At 44.9% G+C, this 19,507-nt stretch overlaps 1 protein-coding gene across 2 annotated transcripts in view; it reads right to left on the reverse strand.

Moving 5' to 3' along the window:
- LOC147728656 (kynurenine/alpha-aminoadipate aminotransferase, mitochondrial-like) overlaps nucleotides 1-19,507 on the reverse strand; it is a 486,130-nt gene that overhangs the window by 43,007 nt on the left and 423,616 nt on the right. For both annotated transcript variants that reach the window (XM_086962430.1, XM_086962432.1), the window contains exons 10-11: nucleotides 8,076-8,137; nucleotides 4,419-4,483 (exon numbers count right to left, since the gene is read on the reverse strand). In XM_086962430.1, coding sequence (XP_086818556.1) covers nucleotides 4,419-4,483; nucleotides 8,076-8,137 — 127 coding nt within the window. The remainder of the gene's footprint in view (nucleotides 1-4,418; nucleotides 4,484-8,075; nucleotides 8,138-19,507) is intronic.

A 19,507-nucleotide genomic window follows, 5' to 3' on the forward strand; every position in this document is an offset into this window, starting at 1 on the left:
CTCGTCACGAACTAGGTGTAAGGTCTAGTCCATAAAAGGCTGCAGACCTTGTAAGGCGTTATGTCCCTACATGGCAGCCTTTCCTTATTTGGAGTTATGTCCTTATAAGGCTCATTCATATGAAATGACAGGAGCTGATGTAGGGAAAGTGTACAATGTGTTCTGGGCCTATATTAGGGTACTGATATCGAATATAACACAACTGTTAAATAATTCAAGGTATGGTGTCCCTACACTGGAAAGGACCTAACATATATTTTCCCTATTGCAGGCCTAATCCTATGTTGAAATTAGGGGTGGGTGGAATTTGCGGAATCGCGTTACGTGAATCTTCGCAAAACTGTAAAAAATCTCTGCGAACACGCAGAAATTCCGCGAACCCGCTGAATTGCTTGTTCGTGATGCTTTTTTACTGTTCGCAATCGCTGCTTGCGTGCTCGGGGGGAAAAATCTCGCAAACACGCATTTGAGAGCGCGAACAAGCAAAACATTTTGCAAAGCCGCGGATCGCAGAATTTTGGGCAATTTTGCGTTCTCAGCGGAACACGAAATTACCCAAATACCGCAAGTTCCGCGAACTGAACGGAATTTACTGCCCAGGCCTAGTTGAAATCAGAGTACAGACTAAGGGCCCGATGTAGGTCGGTCGGTAACGGCCAAAAATCGGTATTTTTGGCCGTTACCGACCGGTATACCTGAAATGGTATGTAGGGGCACAATTTTACAGAATCGGTAAATTTACCGATTCGGTAAATTTACCGATTCTGTAAAATACCGAATCGGTATTTTTACCGATTCGGTAATTCTCCGATGTAGGTGGGACTCTTCAGAGTCCCAGGAGCCTTAACAAATCGGTATTTTACCATCAAATCCAATTTGATGGTAAAATACCGATTCAGGTGTGCATGCACATGTGTGCATGCACACCTATGCCATGTGACAGGCAGACCTGCCCTTAGGGCAGGTATGCCTGCCACATGGCACCCGTGCCTGTTTTGGGGGTGCCAGAGGGCGTCAAAGTGACACCCCCTGCACCCTTGTGTGAATCGGTATTTACTGATTCGGTAAATACCGAATCGGTAATGCCCATTCATTCCTATGGGCTGAAGCCCATAGGAATGAATGGGCATTACCGATTCTGTATTTGCAAAATCGGTAAATACCGATTGTTAAAGATTCGGTATTTCAACATCTGGATATACCTACATATCCACCCTTTAGATTTACCGATTTTTAATTACCGAATCGGTAAAATTCGGTAATTAAAAATCGGTAAATCTAATTTACCTACATCTGGCCCTTAAAGTCTGATACTTTATCATGGTAATATGACCAGCTAGAAACTAATAAAATGACTACTTTTAATAGTTATTAAAAATCCAATGTAATGGTAACGCAGAGTTTCTTTTTAATAAATAATAAGGAAAAGTTACTTTTAAAGGGTTACCCTTTTCAGCTTGGCTGTTGAGGGGTGAAACCCTGAAACTGGTCTTAGAATGCTTGTTTTGGTCCAGGGAGGACCTAGCTTGGCAGTTCAGGCTGGACTGTTCCAATGATGAACAGGGTCAAGACTGATGTGCATATGGCCAGGTCTAAACTCGAGTGGCATGGTGAGCAAAGGAATGATGGATTTAACACAGATCTCTTGACTGGGGTGAATTTTTTGATTTGTTCTGCATTCCATCTATTAATTGTGTGTCTTTTGTCAAAGTATACACACCAGGATTTTCACATTTGAAAAAATATACAGAAACACTGCTGCTGGCCCATTGGAAACATCCTAATATGGCAGGTGGGGGACTGCTGCCACCGAAGTCTTCTTTGGACCGCCGCAGTAAAGCGGTAAGACCACCGCAGTAAAAAGGTAAGACCGCTGAACTCGGAATAAGGTTCTTAGTAATTGTTTAGAATGTTCTTACTTCCAAGCTCTAGAGGGACCAATCTATTTGGTGTATTGGACCCACGCTACACAACGGTAACCTAAATTGAGGAGAAGTCCTGGTCTACTGGGACCATTGACTACTATTGGCGCTTTACAGTTTTAATTGCTATTTCCCAGTAAATCTTAAAAAATTCATATTTCATGTTCCCCTTATTATATTTTTGTCAATTTGGTGCCATTAATTTTACTCTGTTTTTAGATTGGAGTGGACTTTTTATTTTATTGTGTTTTTGGTTTCTTAATTATCTTGGCACTTCAAAACGCTTTACTCAGTTTTGTTACATTAAGCCTGTCTGCTGTGTGCCATAGCTACTAGAGGTTGAGCTCAGGTTTAAATTACTGAAACCTTTGACTAGACCTAGTAGGATAATAACTTTATAACTTGTAGTGGCCACCAGTTCACTCCAACTAATATGCCACAATCACATAATATGCAATTCAAATGAAGAGTAAACAAGTATGGTGGCTAAATGTAGTGGACATTGAAATTATTAAACCTATGGCAGCATTGCATACATTTATTTATATCAACAGAATCTTTAATCTTAATTTACTTAGAAAATATATCAGAACTAAATCCAAATAATTCTGTGACAGTATTTAATTGAGTAGGGGACTAATATGAACATAGACAGGATGCAAACAGTGGAATACTAAAGGAAACAGAAGAAAAACTGGATCAGATACTTCTGAATCTACTACATAGGTATAATAACTGATAGCAGGGCATATTGTTGAGGCAGTGAGGCAATCCAAGATCTGGGAAGACAGACATTACATCCAATAATTAAAAGACAGTGAGAAATGAAAATACAAGACAGTGTCCCTTTATAGTTAATTGTTTTTTGCATCCAAACTGCTAAATTAATCACATCCTTATATGATTTTCCCTGTTGATATACTTCATCAGTGTGATTCCACCAAGGGCATTATTATGAGTTTAGTGGTCTTCCAATGGGACCACAGCGGTCCTTGGATGAACGCCAAGTCAGTGATGAGCCTGCCCACCAGATTATGACTTTAAGAAACTAGCATCCCCCCGCACACTCTAGATATTATTAATGCTGACTTTAGAAATCGAGGACAAAGCTCATAAATTGAACAGTAATAATTGAATTTCTTTTCAAGTTTCTCGTAGGTAGATGGTGTCTTAAATGTTCATACAAGAGAACCAGCTGACACGTGTTTCGTCGCGTGTGGGACAATCTTCCCGCGACTCCTCAGGGCTGTTGGCGCTGTTGGCACGGAGTGAAAGTTGCGCTGTCGGTGATAATTCCGACCCGACAGGGCCCTTGACTTGACGAGGTAGGTTGAGGTACAGTGGTGATGTGTGAATCTTGCTACTGAGGCAATGGTCCCGATATAATGCGCGAGTGAACCGTAGGACACTCTCGGATGTGTCAAGTATTAATAGTGATTCCAGTGGAAGAACGAGTCGAGAGTTCAACCACACAGAGCGATATTTAAAAAGGTCTTTAGAAAATGTAAATGGTTGGAGCTCGAGAATATATGTGCGGATATGCACGTTAGAAGCGTAGCGGGCAACAGTTGACGGAATACTCCTTGAGAATTCTGTATCCGTCCGACGTGTTGGTCTGTGGCGGTCAATGACTCTGTGTACCTGGTATTGATTATGACTTTAATCCAGGGCAGGCAGGTGGTGTGGCAGCAGGTGTGTTAGGCTCATAGGAGAGCTTCAACCGCACACCAATGTGAGAGTGCCCGCAGCAGGTTCCTGCGTGTAGTGGCATGCATCATGGCGTGCATGCCACACCATGATGGAACACGGGTGAAATTCCAGTGGGCACACAATGCACCCCTAAGCCCAGATTCAGCCAGAGGTCCTGTTAGGGCCCCATTACCTGCATATCCTCTACCTTTTTCATGGCAGGTCCCTGCCATGAGAAAGATGGTGGATATGTAGGTCGTAAAATGCTCAGTGGTGCCAACTTCGGCACTGCCAGCATATTTAAGATCTTTTCAGACCGCTGCCGCAGCAGAATCCTTGATCCTGCATAATGGAAGTCTTGTGGTTGTTCCCCCACCGCACTCTTAATACTGCAGACAGGTGGTTGTGGTCGGACCACCACTGTGGGTACGGCAGCCCCAGGACCGCCATACTTGAAATCAGGACCTAAGAGTGGTATTTTATATTTTTCAACTTTAGCAATTTAACTTTTGATGACAATGCATTTAAGTTGTTAACCATTTTTTATTTACAATGGAGTTTTATATTAAATACTTTGGAGGCATTCCATGATGAAGGGATTATCAAATGTCCTGAAATGTAGTGCCAGTTGTGCCTAAATATAATTCTTAAAGAATAAAATGGATTAGAAAGTATTGACATTTATTTTAATGGATTACAAAGATGCACAAAGTCATAAATCGAGATAGAGAGCCAAAATAGATGTCATTATGTATTGTACATCAAACCCATACCCAAAAATATTTTGTATTTGTAAGAATCACTCACCAGTTAACCATCTGTCTGCTGACAAAAGTATGGCATCCCGCTGCAACCTGTAAAATTCTGCAACACTGTAGAAAATAAGGTAAATAGTCAGTAAAAAAACTATTCAGGAAATGAATGTGAAAAACAGATGATTTTATTAATTTATATACATTTCTATGAATGTATATCTCAATTGAAACAGTATTTGCCTGTAATATTGTCAGATATGCACAAACACAATAACAAGTTGAGAAGTAATAATATCATATGCTTTTACAATTCAAAAAGTAACACCATTGATGTCTTTGGGATTTCTGAGTCCAAACTGACCCAATTTCTATATTGTGTATACAATTTACAACCTGACATTTATACATATGTACAGCACACATTTCACATCACAGTAAATTTACAAACTATGGGCCTAATTATGAGACTGGTGGTCCGTGGACTGACAGGTTTATGGTGGTGGGCACTGGTAGTCCAGCCTCCACCACACTGGTGGTCTGACCTCCTCATTAAGACTTGGGCGGTCACACGGCCCTGGGATCAGTGCTGCCGCAAGGGAACCGCCATTCCCTGGTGGTGGTGCGGAGTTCGGAGACCAGAGGCCACAATATGCTAGGCAGGACCGCTGTGTTCCCGCCAAGCATATTATGAGTTTCACCTGCCATAAAAACCCTGGAGGAGAGGAAACAAAGGGGGCCCTACCCTTGTGCCTCGGTGCCCTGTGTCTGCATACGGGAGGTACAACATGTGCCCTCTTTTGAGCATGCACACCAGTTCCTGCACGGCATTAACGTTACCTTGTGAGGCATTTCCAGTGCAGTGGTGGACATCAGCAACTCTTGGCCGCCCGACCCCACACAAAAGTCGTAATTGTGCACAGTGTGTCTTTTTCAATATTCATGATGTGTTAAAACCATGGATGGCCTTTATTTTTTATATAAGTGACATCCTGGCAAGGTGATGTTGAATTGTTTTCAAACCATGGAAGGATGACTATCAAGACAGTGTCAAATCAAGGTGTAGTTGGCTGAAAGTCCTGGTCTTCAGATAATTCTGTGCAAAAGCCTCCACCTTGATGCATATTACTCTTGTGGATGGGCACTCATGCTGTATAAGTGGGCTTTGCTTATCTTCAATACAGAGAGTTCAGGAGGTTTCTTAGTTTGAAGAATTTAATTGCAGGAATGGAATGGAATGGAAAAACCCTGGCACTAGTTGCAGGTTTCTCATCAGCTAGTTTTCCTGTACCAAGTTTCCTTGACAGTCTCTCTAATTATTTCACTCTGGACACAAGGTCTTTTCAACCCTCTCATCACTCATTCCTCAGGGGAAGTTCCTTCAAGCAATGCAACTTTCTGCACGCAGGCCCTTTCGAGCTGCACGGAATCTGGGCTTCTTCGGGAATGTTCCTCGAGCAAGCAGCCTGCCATCACCTATCAGCGGTGGGTTTCTATTACTTCAATGGTTAACACCAGCAGGAAACTGGCTCTCCCAGCTGTAGACGTGTTGAATGCAATCGTTAAAGGCAAATTAGTAGATATTAGCCCAAATGTTTTTGAGAGGTATTCATGAATTAATCAGTGCAACGATCAGATAAAACGTGTCTTCTTTAGCTCCAATGAAATTTCCCTCATGGAGTGGCTCAAACAGATCTATGTTTTTAGACAATAAAAGCAGTTTATAATTGGCAGCAATGTCTAATCTAAACCTCATAAAACATCTTTGTTACCTCTCATTCACTTTTAGCTGTGTGATGCACTTGTTGGAAAGTGTGCCGTGACACACAAAAACATTATTTTTCAGCATTCTGTGCACTTATGAACCAAGATGGCAATTGCTTTATGAACCTTCAAAGAGGTGGATGGAGAGAAGTGTCAAGTGCAAGTGCTTCTAGACACAACTGTCTGTATCACTGAAAAGCTCTGGAGCTAACTATAGATATTACATATTTCATATCCCATAACTGTTGTAAGTGTACAGAATAATTGAACTTTAATTTCACTACTGTATTTTCCCCAGATTACCTTTAAGGCACTCATTACAATTGGCCTCTAGATTTCCGATAGAGCTGATAATAGCGCTTACTGACTCCCACGGAATCAAACATTCACACAGATTTCGGCTTCTCAATACAGACGAAATCTTCACGTGAAAGTCAGTGGGAAAATGAGGAATTGCTGGGAGAATCGGCCCTGGAATTACTGAGTCCCCTCGCTAATTCCTTATGTTTTCGTGCACCCTCATGGTCCAACTCATATTGGCGCAAATTTTTCCCACCTCTGGAATTACCGGCACCCGTAGTATCATTTGGAGCCGGGGTGCAAACACCCATCCATTTCCCAGGTCACTTGTAGTGAGGGAATAAGTGGAAAATTCGGCTCTGATGTAAGGGCCTCATTTATGAGAAATGACGCATCGCTGCGTGAAAGCAGCGATGCGTTACTTCTCAGTGCGCACTCCTTGCGACATTCCTGATGCGTCATATTTAGTGTATGACACATCATGTCGCAAGGAGTTACAGATACGTCAGTATTTCTGACGTATCTGTAAGCGCAAAAGTGACGCATTGCTGTAGTGTGTCACAAAAGTGACGCAACTCCAGCAATGCATCCTTTCACATGGGGAAAGCCCCATTTGTGAAAGGGCCTGCGTCAGTCTTACGCCTGCTGTGAGGCCGGCGCAAGATTTTGATGCAACAGCGTCCTAAAATTGACGCAGGGAAATCTCATAGGGTCACTTCTACGACCCTTCCTTTCGTCAATACGCCCCCCCTTGCATACATTATACCTGGCGCAGGTATAATGTGGCGCAGGGGTTTACAAAGTGACGCATCTACCTTGATGCGTTACTTTGAAAATATGGCGCAACAAGGCGCATTTTTTACGCCACTGGTGCGTCACAAAAAGTGAAGCACCGGCGGCGTAAAAGTGACGCACAGCCTCATAAATGAGGCCCTATGTTTCCAATCAAAAGTTAAACAATAAATGTCAGATTACATTTCATACTGTAGTATATATATTCCAGCAGCAGTGACTGCGTGCAAAATATGCAGTCTAAAGCTTCAATTTTAAACTTTAAGACCATTTTTTTTTATTAGCTGCTGCTTCTGGTACCTGTACTCCTGTCAAACTGCAATGGCAACTTTTGCACAGACAACAGAAGCGGCCAAAATAACAAATGTCGGGAGAAAACAGGGGGAATTAGCCAACACACAGAATTAATCTTTTGATCTTGCCTTCAAATGTTCTTTATTTCTCTGCAGTCCTGGTACAGTACATGTATTCGACACATTTTAAAGATTCGCTCCCTGAATCCACCTTGGCGTAGCGTTCTTACTTGGTCGCAACACATGAGCCTGACTCATTCAATGAGAAGTACAATAATTTCTGTCACGGTTGAAATGCAGGTTACCCAGGGGTATATCCGAAAAAATCTCCTTTCAGCTAAAGCCCACTAAACATAAAGATGCTTGAACTCCTGTTACCAACATTGTAAGCTTCCGAAAACATTTTAAAGTGAATTGTTGATACTGTAAATTAATAGTTTAAAGAATCTTCTGGTCTGTGTTAACTGCCATTTTCCAATGTGTCTTTAAGTCAAAATATGTATTATACTTGAATTCACGGATGACACAAACCCCAGGTGTTCTTTTAAATTTGAATACTTTACCGATCAGTATGTTCCAGAAAACCGTCATGTCCCCACTGATAAAGGAGCTGTAATGTCATGACCTGCAAAAACAAATAGTTATCTGTCGGATTGCAACAGAGATATTTCCATAAACACAGACAAAAACACACACACACACTCCCCCTCCCTTAGTTTTGTAAGGCCTTGAAAAATGTTGGTTATTTTTACAAAATCTTGTGCTTTCTCTAATTTAGCAACCCTACCAATCTGCATTTCTCTCACTTTCCAATGCCTCTTAAGTCCCTCTTATGCGCCCTCCTTGATATATAAGGGACTTTGGGCCCGGTGTAGGTAGGCATTTACCGGTCGGTAACGGCCGAATTCGGTCGTTACCGACCGGTAAATGACTTTTCCAATGTAGGGGGCATGTTTTCACAGATTCAGTATTTTTACCGAAGCTGTATTTACCGAATCGGTAAAATTACCGAATTGGTAAATACAGACTCGGTAAAAATACTGAATCTGTAAATGCAGATGTAGGTGGTGCTTTAAACAGTGCGACAGGCCCCTAAGAATTCGCTATTTACCATGTAATACTATTGCATGGTAAATAACGAATTCAGGTGTACATGCACATATGTGCATGTACATCTGTGCCATGTGACACACAGACATCCCCCAAATCGGTATTTGCCATTGATTCCTATAGGCTTCAAGGCCCATAGGAATCTATGGCAAATACAGATTCAGTACTGAATCTTACAGATTCGGTAATTGAAAAAGAAAAATTACCTACATCTGCCTACTTCCAATTTACCTACTGTTTAAATACCGAATCGGTATGATTCAGTATTTGAGAGTAGGTAAATCGAGATTACCTACATTGGGCCCCAGAACATGGAAAAAATCTGGAGCACACCCCCACCAATCTCACTGACCAAGCTACACCCCTTAATCTAGTAAATACATTATTTTGGAAACATTGGGGCATATTACCAACAACTAGCGATAATTATCGCTATGTTGGTTTAGCGGCGATATTTTTATCGCCGAGCTGCGGCGATTTTTTATCACTTAGCAACCTTGCTATTATCAAGGTTTATCTCCTAAGCGATAAAAATCGGCCGAAATGCATGAATATCGCTGAAAAGTCAGCGATATTCATGCATTACCGAGCTAATGCTCTTAGCCATGTTATCCACCTACCATTGGATAACATGGCTAAGAACTGTTCGAGGGCAGGCGTTAGCTTTTGGAGATATTCGCGCTTAGCGCGAATATCTCCAAAAGTTGGTAATAGGAGATAGCGATGTTAGCGACTGTTTCCAGTCGCTAACATCTTGGCACGCCCACTTTGCATGTCATTAGTGATAAATATCACTGACATTCAAAGCGGGGCCCAAGATGGTCGCTATCTCCGACTAGCTGTCGCTAACTGGTGTTAGCGACAGCTAGGTAATAGGGAGATAATTTTATCTCCGCTTTCTTTGCTTTTAAAGCCAAAAAAGCGAAGATAAACCCCCTTGATAATATGCCCCATTGTTATTGAAATACAATTAGATTTACTCAATCCATGTGTAGCAATTACAATACCTCTGGGCAATACACTTAAACAAGCATTTTCTTTCCAATAGGTTTTGGGAGATTTTAAGCTATTGGCATTGTAAAGGAAGGAACAAAAGAGACCGTGTAGGGATGGGGTGACAATTAGAAGGGAGAACTGGTAATTAAGAAATAAGTGAGGAAAAAGTAATTGAATAGGAGATAGTTAAGGGTGAGGTGACAATCTAGAAAAGAGATGCAAAAGAATGAGGTGATAAAGGTTTGAAATGGTAGTGAAAGAAAAGATTTAGGAGAAATACAGCCAAAGAATGACACTTACACAGGGGCAAACAATACTGCAGAGACGCTCGCAAGCAGAAACAAATGAGACAATAATAGGGGCATCAGTACATACACAAACACACGGCAAAAAGGGATGGACAAAAAAAGAAACAGCTACACACAGGATGGACACGGACAAATAAGGGTACCAGAAAACAGGAAATCAGACATTGGCACATATCTACAGACACAGATAGGTACATCGAAGGAGACACGCAATGAATGCACACAGAGACAAGAACACACACTTTTAGAGCGACACTGAGGGATGCATACATGCACACACAGGGACAGACTTGTGCACAAAATAAAGATAGATAAGGATCAATGCATATAGAAACGCACGCACGGGCATGCAAACAGGAAAAAAACTGCACACAGGGACAAGAACACTCACAGTAACAGTCGCACAGGAGGATGCACTCAGTAGCACCCAGGGACAGTGCATAGAGGAATGCGCACAGGGACAGGAAAACACAAACAAATTCACACAGAGACAATCACACGCACAATAACAGTCGCACGCAGAGTGAGGAACACAGAAGGACAGAGGGTCACGCTTGAAAAATTCCCTGTAGGGCCTGCAGACCCTGGAACACTTTTTTGTATAATTTTCTGACATAGACACAAAATATCTTTATCTACGAGTTCATACACAGATCTGGGTATGAGGAAAGCCTAATAGAGGCTCAATTGTTTCCTAAATGTTTGAAATACCTCTCCAGATTATCCGCATAGAACGGCATTGCAGCCTTCAATTGCAGGAAACACACACCCTTTCAGAGGAGAATATGAAAGTTAAAGTGCAATCCGTTTGGCTTGCACGGAATACAGAACAAGCATTTACAATGCAATGGTTTTGCCTTTGTTAAAGTTAGAGCTATTGGCATTGCTCTTGACATTATTTTTATTTTATTTATGTTTTGTTTTAACATAAATACATGGCATTGTCATTTACAATGCCACTAGCTTTATCTCTCGCAAATGACAGACAAAAACACCCACACAATGCCCTTCCACACACACAGCCACACAGAGCCCCCCACACACACAGCCACACACAGCCCCCCACACACACAGCCACACAAAGCCCCCCACACACACAGCCACACAAAGCCCCCCACACACACCCACACATAGCACTCTACACACACTTACACAGCACAAGCAGGCAACAGGGGCACACGGAGGCACAAGCAGGCAACAGGGTCACGAAAACGGAGGCACAAGCAGGCGACAGGGGCACGAAAACGGAGGCACAAGCAGGCGACAGGGGCACGAAAACGGAGGCACAAGCAGGCAACAGGGGCACGAAAAAGGAGGCACAAGCAGGCGACAAGGGCACGAAAACGGAGGCACAAGCAGGCAACAGGGGCACACGGAGGCACAAGCAGGCAACAGGGGCACGAAAACGGAGGCACAAGCAGGCACACGGAGGCACAAGCAGGCAACAGGGGCACACAGAGGCACAAGCAGGCAACAGGGGCACACAGAGGCACAAGCAGGCAACAGGGGCACACGGAGGCACAAGCAAGCAGCAGGGGCACACGGAGGCAACTGCAGGCAGGACACTACCGGGCTGTGCCTTGGGACTGAGGACGCCGTGAAAATGGGGCATGTTATAGCGCCATAATTCTGTGAGTACTGACCCCCTCCTTAAGGTGTGGAGCTCTCGGCACTGACCACTCGGCCGCCCGTAGCACAGGACACTGGTGGGCGTCATCACTGTACCAGCCCTCTCTTGGAAACTGGGAGCCCCGGCTCGTGCTGCTCTGCGGTGACAGGGTAGGTGGACAAATTCTGTCCGGGCAGCGAACGAGGGTGCGGCGGGCCTGCTGTTGCCGGGATCCTCCTGCTGAATACTGTGAGGAGCGAGGGAGCTCCGAGTGACCAGCCCGACACTACTTCACAAAGACTGAGGGCGGAGGAAGGTGCGGTAGTGGGAGCTGTAAGAGCGACATACACCCGACTCTCCAGGACCCCCTGAATGCGCCGCCGTACACATCGGTCGGCTCACCGGCCCCCCACGCAGCAAGGGTCATACACAGATGCACGCTTTTGAGGGGTGCTGTGTGCTCGTCCCTGCCGCTGCCTCATGGTGTTTGCGGACAACATACACCCCATTCCACGACAGGGCCACCAGGGGAGGGGGCGAGAGAGAAGGAGGGAGAATCAGCGGGAGGGAACGGACAGACGGAGAGCGGGATGGGGGGTGCCGGGGCAGGAACGGACACACGGAGAGCGGGAGGAGGGGTGCACCCAAAAACCAACAAGAGAACAATGACATTTGCTACCACACTCCTCCATACATGATGTGACATCAGCATGCACCCTGGCCTTTTCGACAGTTCACCACTCATACCCTTACTTATTGCTATAGTCATCCACAAAGAACACAACTCACTGCATACCCTTCATCTTCTTAGTAAAACCCATGGTGACCTGACAGTAGCTAATAATTGCACAGTTTTGCATGACCACAGATTGTCCCTAACAGTGTCTACAACTTTAGCTCTGCACTGGTAGGCACTCTGCACACATCCCACTAAAACTTTGTTAAACATTGTTCATGACATTAAAGGTAAATGAACCTAATTTTCTATCAGAATAACACCAGATGTACCTTCTTTGTTAAATATCTCTAGAAAGAACCAAACAGCATTCTCTGTGATCACTTGATCCACAAATGTCACTTCCACTCACTTGTGATAAATGATTGATCATAGCTACTGTCTAGTTTCAATGACAGACCTAAATGTAGAAAGTAAAAAAAAAAGAGAACCAGCACCCACTGACTGCCACACACTTTCAAGGCATATAATAGAACCTTCAGCTGGAGAGATAATCACTAAATATTTATGAGTCGACCTTTCCATCCCATCCCTGACACCAAAAGCCATTCTTAATAATTATTTTGTCCAAATTATCATCCAAATAACTATATCAACATGACCCCTCCGGTGTCACAAATGAAGTGAGATGTTTCGAATCCTGGTGTAACTCAATTAATGTATGCTGCAGACATATCTAAAATTGTAAAAACTGAAATAACTTTTAATGTAGCTAGCATCTCATTGATATGGTGAAGCAATTGACAATCCTCCAAATTTTGCGATTAAGATTGCGGAGATCCACACATAGACGCAAAGATTTACCTGCTTCAAGTGCCAACATAATTTGAGATAACTCCCCCTCTTCTATGGGCTCAATAACAGACATGGAACACAATTTGTCAAGTTCTTCCTTCAATTCTTGTCTAGGACAGAGAGGCACTGTTACAAATGGGGTTTCTGGTTCGCTAGGGCATGCACCAAAGCCAGGCAGAAACCACCACTCTAGTCAGGGCAAAGGAGGTACAAGCTGAAGATAACCCCTGCTCACCCCCTTCATAGCTTGACCAGAGCAGTCAGGCTTTTCCTAAAGTCAATGTGTAAAGCAGTTGAGCAACACACTCATACATCAGCGACACACTAGGCACACCACAAAAGAAACTCCACACAAGGTAATATGAATTATCCATAAAAACACGTTAGAACACAATCACTCTTGTCATGACTTCGCAGGTAGTACATAAATCAGTGTGCCAATCGGGCAGTTGTCATAACTTTACATACATCACAAGGCCAATCGGGCCACTGTCATGACCATTACAGTTAGGGATAGTCAATAACTATTTGTAGAAACTGTACTTAGTATAAAGCATTAGGCATAAGCATCACATAAGTCGCACATCACTTTGTCTCAGAGGAGGCCATAGGACCATAAGTCCCCCAGAAACATTAGTGCCCCCTAATGATATCCAGCACCAACATTTAGTCGTGCACCACAGCCCACTTGTAGCAGTGCAAACACCAGTACATGAACATCCCAATCAGCACAACACCTGCACTTTCCTTTGGGTACTTGGTGTCCTTTGTACAGGCTTCCGGGCCACACACCCAACTACACCAGAAAATGCAGCAGTCCTCGTCCCCGGGGGCCTCCGTTGAGGTTTCACCCCGTTTTGGAGCACAACACCACAAGTAAGGGGTGCAACACACCCTGCCTTAACGCCAAAAATCTGGAGACCCCAATGTAGGCGAAATACCACGGGTAGGGGTGTCCCATGCTCTGCCCACGTTGACCGGGGACCTCCCTTCATGCCAAGGACTGGTCCCATGAGCGCATTGCCTGGGGCTCATCAGCCTGAAGCTCAGTCTCACTTACCATTCCCTGGGGGCTGAGCGAGTGTAGGTTGCAGCCGTCCGCTGGTCCGGTCTCCTCACATTCTGCTGCAGGCCGCCTGGTGCGGCTGGGAGGCTCCTGCCATCGTTCACAATGCACGCACCCAGGGCTGCTATCCAGCTAGGGGGTCCATGTCGAAAGCGGCTGAATGGAGCCCGCAAGGCTCCGGTCTCTACTGTGTGTGTCTGGGCCCTACCCCCAACAAGGCTGAGGAAACCCACGGAGCACTCTTCCTCACAGGAGCCCCGCCAAGGACCAGGCTTCCACAGCCTGACTTCCAGTTGGCGTCACGGCTGCTCTCATCATGAGGAAGAAAGAGCCCACTTCTCAGGCTTAGAAGTTTATAGTTAGAAGCGCCCTACCCGTGCTGTACTAAGCAGGGGCGCACATCTTTGGGCCATAGGTTTTTTCAGTGTTTTTCCAGCGCACTATGATATGGGAAAAATGCCACATGAGCCCCACATCTGGGCTCACCTACACCGGCCACAAAAATCCTGGTTTCAGCACCTAGACACCGCAACGGCTTATAGTTTTGTAAAAGAGGCTCAGCTAAGAAAACACACCACCAGCGGCCCGGGACCCGTGAGCAGCATCGGAGCGGCCGCGCTAGGATTGGCTCGCTCAGGGAGGCTCGTCTGAGAAGGACGCGCTGCCATTGGTCCACCGCCAGGGTCTACACGAAGGAGCTGCGCTCCTATTGGCCGAGGACCAGAGAGGCGTGCAACGTCATCAGGGGCTCGTCCCGAGACCCGCGCACGGATTGGACGCGCGCCTGTGCCCCTCGAGAAGAGGCGCTGCTGCCAGGGAAGTCCTCCTGCCAGCCCCTGGGACCTCCCGTGACTGCTGCCTACCCCGCGTGTGGCGAACTCGTCACCAGAGATCCCCGACTGTTGTGGGGGCATAACGAGGAGCAAAGGGAAGGTGACCGGAAGCGCTGAGAGCGCAGGAGAGACGTGGCGGAAAAGCACTCACGCAAGCAGGAAGGCGGGTGCCGGCAATGCCGGAACAGATTCGGGGGCGTTCCCGGCTTTTGGCTGACATCGCGTGACGTAGCCAAAAGCCAAAGAATCTCGGGAACGCCCCCGAATCTGGTCCGAGATTGACGGACGGAGCCTTCTCCCAATGGCTAGCCTCCATTTATGGAGCTAGCCAATCGGAGGAGGGGGCGTATCCCGACCCACACACACAACTCAAGAGGTTTTTTGGCGCATGCGCAAAGCGCATGGCCAGGCAAAACCTAAAAAAAGGAACAAGCATGGCAGTTGTGTGCGCTTGCGCACGCTAAAAGGAAATTTAAAAAAAGCACACGAGTGGTGCGGGCGCGCAGCGGCGGCAAAAGTGAAAGCAGCAGCAGTATTAACATTGTTCAGTGCCGGGTCCAGGACGCCTAATAAAATAATATGAGAATTTCCTAGGAAGCTTGATGTTGAAAATGTGACTTATACATATGTAAACTTTATACCAATACAGCTGTAAGGTAGGGCATGTGATGTGCATGTGGGCGAGGTTTCCAACTGCAGAGTTACAGTTCCAGCATGTCGGGTTATCGCGTAGGTGGAGTTTAAAAAGTTTTTCCGGAGTCCAGTACGACCTGTTAAGTAACATATATTTAGTCTGTGATAGTATAGGGGATATTTTATTCGAGAAGGTTGTGTTATATATTTTGTCCCATTCAAATGAGATGTTAGTGGAGTTGAGTTCAGATTCCCACTTGGCCTCGCTTTGTTTATGCATCTTATGTGGATTAGGTAATAGAAGTTTGTATATTCTAGAGACAGTGTGTCCTAATTTCAGTATTAGTGATATTTGAGGAACTATTGTTAGTTCATAGGGTTTAATAGAGCGCGCAGGGAGGAGAGTTTTCAGTTTTAGGAAGTCGTAAAAATCCATGGCGGTTAAATTGTGTTGGTTCTGAAGGGCTGAGAAAGGTAATGGTAGGGGCCCTGCAAAGAGATCTTTTACCAGGTTTATCCCTTTTTGAGACTAGTGTTTCCAGTAGAGCATACTACCATTAATCCTTAAAGAAGGGTTTCGCCATAAAGAGGTCACGTTAGACTTATTTACTTTTAGTTTATAATGGTGTTCTAATCGTAGGAGGGCTCTCTTAGTGTTAAGTAGAACGTACTGTGAGTGAGGAAGGTGTGTAAGGTCCATGGTGAGGAGGGCAAATAAAGGCATTTTATCGATGAGCGACTTTTCTATATCGATCCATACTGGAGTATAATCCGGATGTTCGGTCAACCAGTTGGCTCCTTGCTTGCAGAGAAACGCTGTTTGGTAATTCCTAAATTTAGGGAGACCCAGACCGCCTTTTTATTTAGATAATTGTAGTTTATGCATTGATATTCTGGGTGTCTTGCCCTGCCAGAGGAATGTGTTGAAGAGCTTATAGATTCTGTTCAGAAAATTATTAGAGAAAGTCATTGGCAGCATGCTAGACTGGTAATTAACCAAAGGAGCCACCATCATTTTCAATGTCTCGCCCCTAGCCCACCATGAAAGATATTTAGGGGACCCTCCTTCCAGTAATGTGGATATCTTTTTTTATAGATTAGAGTTTCATTATGTGGAGGGTAGTGATCAGGTCTTTGTCAAAGTCTAGGCCCAAATATTTAATACATTTAGGTTGCCATGAGAGACCGGAGTTTCCCATGAATCTCTTTGCCACCGTGGTTGTTGAGGAGTTTCACTTCAGTCTTATCCTTGTTTAGCTTATATCCGGACACCCTGGAAAAGCTTTCTATTGAAGACATGAGAGCAGGGATAGCCTTATCAGCTTCTTCAGAGACCATCAGAACGTCGTCGGCGTGAGCGTGATTTTGACTGTATAATTGTTAAAGTCGACCCCTGTGATCCGGTCATTGTTCCTAATGGGATATAAGAAGGGTTCAATGGCAAGTAAGAATAGTGAGGGGGAGAGGGGGCAGCCCTGTCTTGTTCTCTTTTCTAATTGGAAGGAGGGTGAGATCAAGCCTCCTGCACGCACTCTAGCCAATGGACTGAAATATAGAGACATTACCATATGCGTAAAATGTTCTCCTAGCCTAAATTTATTCAGTGTTGCTTCTAGGTATGTCCAATCTACTTTGTCAAATGCCTTCTCGGCATTGAGCGTGATGACCACTGTAGGCGAACTAGTGAGTTTAGCTTTCTCCAATACGTGAGCTAAGAACCTGGTATTATCACTGGACAATCTATTCTTTAAAAAGCCCATCTGTGAAGGGTGAATACGTCTAGGCAAGAATTTTTGAAGACGATTGGCCAGAATCATTGCAAAAAACTTACAATTTAAGTTAATGAGGGATATCGGTCTGTAGTTTTTGGGGAGTGTCGGATCCTTCCCTTCTTTTAGTAACACTGCAATGATGGCTTCAGCAAGTGTACCAGGGACTTTACCTGCATTACTGAACTCGTGGAACAAGTGTAAGAGTGGGGGAACTAAAAGCGAGGGGAAGCACTTATAAAATTTGGCACTAAACCCATCGGGTCCTGGGGCCCTCCCACATTTAAGCGATTGAATTGATTTCTCAATTTCTGGGGCGGTAATTGGGCTATTGAGTTCTGACTGTTCTAGATCTGTGAAGGCTGGGATTTCACACTCATTTAGGTAACCCTGAATTTTAGTGTTGTCTAGGTCTTTGTTCTTAGAATATAAAGTACTATAAAAATCTTTAAAAATGTCAGCAATTTTGTCTGGGTCAGAATGAATTGAACCTTCATGATCTTGTATATTATTAATCGTGTTCTTTTGTATTTTGAATTTTAAGTACGCAGCTAGGCTTTTGCCTGCTTTATTCGATTCACAGAGCCTGAATTTCTTTTGCCTATTAATCCATATTCCAGCTCTGTCACTTATTATTTTATTATATTCATATTTCTTATTCACTAATTCATTCATGGTTGTCACGTCTCTAGATGCTATGTGCTTGCTTTCTAGGGTAGAGATCTCCTTCTCTAAATCGTCTAGGGCCTTGTTGTGATCCCTATTCATGGCTGATCTGATTTTAATAATCTCACCCCTAATAGTACTTTTCAGAGCCTCTCAGCGAGTTAGGTCCGACGTGTTGTTTCTTATATTGTTCAGAAGGTAACCCTGGATTGCATTTTCAATGGTTTTCCTGTGTTGTTCTTTTTCTAACACTTCGTCATTTAGTCTTCAGAGGGACTGTTGTTTGGTCGGTTTTATGTTGGATATAGATAGGGAGATACATAAATGGTCTGATACCACTCTGGGTTCTATTGACGTTTCCACAATTCTAGCAGTGGATTTACTGGTAATAAAGAGGTAATGAATACGTGAGTAGGAATTGTGAGGTGGTGAATAAAATGTATATTCCCTGCCTGTGGGGTTTTGTAATCTTCAAGAATCCTGCAGAAACGGGAACAGAGGTTAGTAAAGGTTTTATGGGAGTTGTTGCTGCGATAAGCAACCTGTGAGTCCCTGTCTTGGATCCAAAGGCAGATTAAAATCTCTTGCCAGTATATGTATAGCAGAGTCTGGGATAGTTTCGATCTGTTTAGAAGTCTAATTCAGTAGTATTAGGTGCGTAGATACTGGTGATAAAGAACTCCGTGTTGTCCTTAATCAATTTAGTCATGACCCACCTCCCTTTGGGACGTGGCTAGGACGCCGATGGTGGAGGCGGCGTGAGCGCTTAGCTCCGGGCCAGATACCACCAATTATCCTGAAAAATCGACCTGTGGTGCAGCCGTTTTCATATCTACGGGTGTCTGAACATTTGGTGACCCCGCGGTCCAGCGGTGGTGCTCCCTGGGCAACGGGGAAAGAAGTTACGGCGATCGTTGCTGGGGCTGAGTTCGACACTGGGGCGGCAAGATGCCTGAGATCGAGAAGGAGGGCCCTGGGTGGGCTGAATCCCCTAAGCTGGCGGTGGAAATGGAGACGCAGGCCGCACAGGAGTCAGTGACCGTGAGGCCCCGGCTATGACAATTGCCTATCAGTCGACGTCCACGCACTTCGGACTTTTCTTGGAACGAGGCCTCCGTTCGTTCGTGCACTTCAAAATGGCACCGAGTCGCTGAGCGGCCTGCAACCGAGAACAGAGCACTCACTCTCGGATACGGAAGGTGTGGAGCTGATGCCCGATCGGGGCCCACACCGGGGGTGACCTACAGACCAGAACCGGTAGTCTATGATAACAACCGCCCGGAGGGACGGAGGGCAGCGGCCATTTTGAGCTGTTGAGTGAACTGCGTACCAACCTGGCAGCGGCCTGGGGTGTGATCGGTGCTCCGGTGGAGCCAACTGTCGACCGATGAGGTGTTGGGCCTACAATATATTAGAAGAGGGTGCTGGACACAGGCCGCAGAAAGTGACCCTGGCGCTGGCATTCCTATGAACG

The sequence above is a fragment of the Lissotriton vulgaris genome, chromosome 3_1 (genome assembly GCF_964263255.1).
Source record: "Lissotriton vulgaris chromosome 3_1, aLisVul1.2, whole genome shotgun sequence".
Taxonomy (NCBI): Eukaryota; Metazoa; Chordata; class Amphibia; order Caudata; family Salamandridae; genus Lissotriton; species Lissotriton vulgaris.